The 6,258-nt window shown below is 37.6% G+C and overlaps 1 protein-coding gene across 1 annotated transcript; it reads left to right on the forward strand.

Annotated features, from left to right (window-relative positions):
* The first annotated feature begins 3,413 nt into the window (after positions 1 to 3,413).
* Positions 3,414 to 4,073, forward strand: LOC131143785 (uncharacterized). Its single transcript, XM_058092170.1, has one exon. It carries the CDS (start codon positions 3,414 to 3,416, stop codon positions 4,071 to 4,073), a length of 660 nt encoding a protein of 219 aa, XP_057948153.1.
* The last annotated feature ends 2,185 nt before the right edge of the window (positions 4,074 to 6,258 follow it).

Consider the following 6,258-nt stretch of genomic DNA (forward strand, 5'->3'; position numbering starts at 1 on the left):
ATATACTAATCGACCATTCATCCCCAATGCAAGAAGGTCTTCTCATCTGGAGGAGGCACCAAACCGTTTGGCGATATCAGTGCACAGACCCTTTCTGTATCAAAGCAATTAGGTTGTGCCATGGAGATATGAATGTGAGGCTAATGTGGAAGAAGGGGCCAACAATGTTGTAGGGGTCAGAGGTATAACCCGCAGCGGTAGGGTGTACACACCAGAGCTACTATAGAAGGCCAACAGAGAGAAATCAGGTGAACCCAACAAAATAGTCAAGAAGCCAGTTCCATATAAAGAAGCAGAAGAATTACTGAAACTAATCAAACACAGTGAGCATAGTATAGTATATTAGCTTAGCAAGTTTCCAGCTCACATATTAGTACTATCCCTGTTTTTGAGCTTAGAGATCCATAGGGAGGCCCTCTTGAAAATCCTCAATCAGGCATATATATCCTGTAAGACATTAGCATAGAGAACTTCAACCATATAATTGGGAGCCTCACAATGACCAATTACATCACCTTCATCGATGAAGAAATCCCGTTGGAAGGTCATGCCCACAATAAAGCACTTCATATCTCTACCAGATGTTGAGATCATATATGATAGCTTGGGTATTAATCGATAATGGATTGTCTCTTAATGTTATGCCCATGACCACACTTCAGAAACTTCCCATTGACATCTCGTACATGCGGCAAAATAACTTGATTATAAGGGCCTTCGATGGGACGTGCAGAGAGTCTGTGGGTCCCATTGAAATTCCCATGCAAATTGATCAGGTAACTTTTGACATCACATTTCAAGTCATGGCTATAACTATGTCGTACAACTGTCTACTGGGGCAGCCTTGGATCGATAACACAAGGGTAGTTTCTTCTTCTCTACATTAGAGGGTGAAATTCGTAGTAGAAGACAAAATGATCTGCGTATATGGAGAAACCGATCTAATGGTTACGAAACCTTCAGCCACTCCATATGTAGACGCGGCCGAGGATATTTCCACATGATTCCTTCAGAGCATTAGAAATAATAAACGCTGCATCTATGGCTAAAGGTTATCCAATCCCCTAGCCACGGATCACTCTTATCGCTCGAATGGTTGCTTTAAAGATGATCAGGTCAAGATATTGTCTCGGGAAAGGTTTAGGGAAGCATCTTTAAGGAATCCGAACCCCATTGTAACCAAGGGGAAAAAAATGATCGCTATGGGCTTGGCTATGTCCCCACTTTTTTCGATAAATAGAAGAAGGTTGAAGAGAAGATAGTGTAGAGAATTGCAAGGTTCACTGGGAGGATGGGCAGTAGACAAAAAATGCAGATTGCACCGATAAGCGAGATCTTTTAGAAGGGCAAGCTAACAGATCATGAAGCTGAGCAAGAGACCAATTAGAAGATAGGACAAATGAGCATATTAGTGCTAAACTCAGCAGGCACTGAAAACAATTCAAATGATTAGGTCCATCCTTTGGCTACAAGAGTAGAACTTCAGAATTGGTAGGAGTTTGATTATCCCAAGACAGCTAGTTTCATGTTATGCTTAATGCATTTTTATTTTATTTATTTTATTTTTTTTGCTTTTTTTCTTTTGTAATCCATGGGCAATTTTGTCTAGGAAATTTTCACTTAAATAAATGAATAACCATTGCGTTTTCACATACCATTTGCATTATATGGGTACATTTGCCAAGAGTTGTTTGCTTGTGTTTCATGCAGGAATAGGGAAAATGATCTTACCAGGATTTATGAGCAGAAGCAAGTGTTAATTTTGAAAACTTAATCCATAAGGCTGAAATAGAAGACAATGAAACAAACATATCCCCCGAAATGCAAAGGATGTTGGAATTTGACAAAAAATCAACCGTGTCCAGTGAAGACCCCACAATCACAATAAATTTGGGAACAAAAAAGGAACCAAAATAGTTGAAAATTGAGGCACTGTTAAAGGGGAAGGAAAAAGACAAAATGATTGATCTCCTAGGGGAATAACATGATGTTTTTGTATGGTCATACCATGATATACCAGGGTTGGACACTGACTTGGTAACGCACAAGATACCCACTTATCCTGATAGCAAACCTGTAAAACAGAAGTTAAGAAGAATGCAGGTGGATATGTTAATAGAAATAAAAGAAGAGGTTCAAAAGCAATTTAAGGTTGGATTTTTGGAAGTGGCTAAATACCCCGAATGGTTAGCTAATGTAGTTCCTATAATAAAGAAAAATGGAAAAGTCCGAGTATGCATTGACTATAGGGATCTAAACAAAGCCAGCCCTAAAGACAAATTTTCACTTCCACACATAAATGTACTAGTAGATAACACTACTGAACATGCTCTTTTTTCCTTCATGGATGGGTTTTCAGGATATAACCAGGTCAAGATGGCCTTGGAAGATAAAAGAAAAAACCACATTCATTACCTTATGGGGAACCTTTTGCTACAAGGTTATGCCATTCGATTTGAAAAATGTAGGGACCACTTATCAAAGCACTATGGTAACTTTATTTCATGATCTAATGCATAAGTAAATAGAGGTGTATGTGAACGATATGATTTTCAAGTCTTGAAATGGGGGAGACCATATAACAAATCTAGAAAAATTATTCAAAAGGCTAAGAAAATGTTAGCTCAAGTTAAACCCGGAGAAATGCACATTTGGTGCCACCTCAGGAAAGCTACTGGGATTTGTGGTGAGTAAAAAGGGGATTGAAGTTAAACTAGATAAAATAAAGGCCATCCAAAAAATACCCAATCCTAAGATTGAAAAAGAAGTTCGGAGTTTCCTAGGTAAGCTAAACTACATTGTCCACTTCATCTCTCAGTTAACCGCTACATGCAGACCTATATTCAAATTATTGCGGAAAAATAATCCAGTAAGATGGAATAAGGAATGTCATAATGCCTTAGAAAGAATAAAAGAGTACCTTTTGAATCCCCCAGTACCAAGAATACCGTTCCTCCTGTACTTGGCAGTATTAGAAAATTCAATGGGATGTGTCCTGGGGTAACATGACGAGTCAGGAAGGAAAGAACATGGCATTTATTACCTAAGAAAAAAGTTCACTTAATACGAATCTAAGTACTCAAACTTGGAGAAAACTTGTTGTGCTCTGGTTTGGGTGGTTAGCAGGCTAAGGCAATACACCCTGTATTACACCACTTGGCTAATTTCCAAAATGGACTCGATCAAGTATGTTTTCAAAAAAACCAGTTGTAACCTGCCAAATTGCTCGATGGAAAATGTTGTTGACTTAGTATGAAATTATGTATGTGACTAGGAAAGCCATTAAAGGGAGCGCCATAGTTGAATACTTGGCAGACAGGGCCATCGAGGATTACCAACTTATGGATTTTGAGTTCCAAGATGAAGATATTAATTCAATAAGTCAAGAAGAGGAAGATTAGATAGGATAGATAATGCTTTTCGAAGGAGCATCGAATATATGGGGGCATGAAATAGTGGCAGTTTTGATATCACTTGAGGCCAAATATTACCCGGTTACGACTGAACTCAAATTTCTATGCACCAACAATGTGGCAGAATACGAAGCTTGTCTGTTGGGTTTGCAAGCCGCCCTACACCGAGGTATTAAAGAACTGACTGTAAAAAGGGATTCGACATTGGTAATTCATCAGTTAAAAGGGGAATGGGAAACCCAAGACACTAAGTTGATACTGTACCAACAGTTCATTCAAAAGATGATAAAGGAATTCATCAATATCAAGTTTCTCCATTGGCCGCGGGAAAATAATTTAATTCCTGATGCATTGGCTACATTGACAACTCTATTCAAGGTAGAACCTAGAATGGAGATTAAACCTATTCAGATAAGGATGCAAGCAAAGCCGGCATATTGTGCAGTGGCAGAAGAAGTTGATGGGAAACTGTGGTTCTATGACATCAATACTTATATTCAACAGCAGGAGTATCCCGTAGGAGCCTCCAATAATGATTGGAAGACAATTAAGACACTATCTATGGTATTCTTTCTAGATGGAGAAATACTTTATAAGAGGAACCACGACATGGCGCTTCTACAATGTGTGGAGTCACAAGAGGCACGAAAAATCATGTAGGAAGTTCATGAAGGGGTTTATGGTACTTATGCTGGTGGTCATTCGTTAGCTCGCAAAATTCTAAGGGGTGGGTATTATTGGATAACCATGGAAAGAGATTACATAGAATATGCCCGAAAATGCCATAAATGTCAGATATAAGGAGATCGTATATGGATCCCACCTGCCCAACTCTAAGTACTATCCACTCTTTGGCCTTTCTCAACTTAGGGCATGGATGTGGTTGGACCAATAACTCCAAAAGCCAGCAACGGATGTTGTTTCATTTTTGTGGCTATTGATTACTTCACCAAGTGGGTGGAAGCAACATCTTATTAAAGTGTTACCCCGAATGTGATATGTTGCTTCATACGAAAAGAGATAATCTGCAAGTATGGAATCCTGGAAAGAATAATCTCAGATAATGCCAAAAACTTGAACAATAAGGTAATGACGAAATTGTGCACTCAGTTTAAGTTCAAACATCACAGCTCAGCCCCTTATAGACTCCAAATGAATGGAGCTATGGAAGTAGCTAATAAAAATATAAAGAACATTTTGGAAAAGATGACAGAAACCAATAGAGATTGGCACAAAAAGTTGCCCTTCGCTTTGTTAGCCTACAGAACCACTATCCGTACTTCCACAGGAGCTACCCCTTACTCCTTGGTTTACCGGATGGAGACTATTATCTCGGTGGAGTTTGAAATCCCCTCGTTACGAGTTTTAAAAGAGGCAGAACTGGTAGAAGCATAATGGATGGAGACTAGGTATGACCAGCTGAATCTTATTGAAGAGAAAAGGATGTCTGCCGTAGTTCATGGGTAGCTGTATCAAAGAAGAATGATGAGAGCTTTCGAAAAGAAAGTGTGTCCTCGATGATTCCAAGAGGGAGAATTGGTCTTGAAAAAGATACTATCGATTCATAGTGACCCCTGAGGCAAATGGACCCTGAACTATGAAGGACCTTATGTGGTGAAGAAAGCCTTTTTAGGAGGAGACTTGGTTTTAGCATATATGGATAGGACATACCTTCCACACCCTACAAATTTAGATGTTGTAAAGAAATACTTTGCTTAGAAATGTTGTACTTCTGAAAGAAATTTAATGAGATGATTGTACTTTTACTCCCCTAAGTTGTATTTGTCTTTGTACTCATGTTCTAATCAAATGATTGATGGATATCTTTGGTCAACTAGTATTCCCAAAAAGAACCAAACATTGATTTACCATTTGTAAACCCCTTTGAGCCTGAATTTTAAACCAACTTTTTCTCAAAGTCATTTTCCAAAATTTTAACTAACGTTTGGGATTTTAAGTGTTTTAAAATTCATATGAGACAACAATAATTTACCAAAAGGATGGTAGGCCATCTTTCTACTACCAAAAAAAAAAGTCAAAGAAGAAAACCCTTGCTAACCCTTTTGAGCCTAAAAAATTTAATTCTTGAAAAAATCGTCAAAGAATCACACCGCACACTGGGGTAGTTTCAGAAAGTTTAGTCCCAAATGGAGTTCAAATAAAAGGAGATGAGATTCCTTCGTAAAAGGAAAAACAAAAGATTCATTAGTAAAAGGAAAAAAAAAAAAGAGGAAAAAGAGAATAAAAATAAATAAGGTCATACTTAATATGTGATCTTTGACTAATGTTGCCATTGATAGAATTTTCAATTTTGAGCCTTATTAAACCCTTTTCTTACTTAACCTATATCCCCGTCCTACATTATAGTCCAAATGAAAGTCCTGACTAGATTGATACATAACATCATCTCAAATGAATTGTTATACTCAATGTTAAGTCTGAACTACTTTATGACCTGATCCTAAAAAGGTATGTAGGCAGCTTAACAAATAGACAAGTTCAGTTAATAGTTTGCTACAAGTGGCAAATTTTCATTTTCTTCCAAGAACCCATATCCATGGCCTACATTTCATCCTGAGTCTTAAAGACCATCTTGAGAATAGAACATAGGCAAACATTTTACTAAACTTTGGGGAGTAAAAGAATGATAATAGTTGGGATAAGGAGAGTTTCATCAAATTTATAGCAGAATAATACAAAAATGGTTTTTTTTTTTTGAAAAGATCCGGGTAGCCAGTATAAGAGATCAGATTATTTACTTTGGGGTTAGTTTACTAAGCTAGCATAAAAACCATACAACATCAAAATACTGGTAAAGTTTTTTCTTTGAGATAGCATGACCTGT

Source organism: Malania oleifera, chromosome 1 (genome assembly GCF_029873635.1).
Source record: "Malania oleifera isolate guangnan ecotype guangnan chromosome 1, ASM2987363v1, whole genome shotgun sequence".
Lineage (NCBI taxonomy): Eukaryota > Viridiplantae > Streptophyta > Magnoliopsida > Santalales > Ximeniaceae > Malania > Malania oleifera.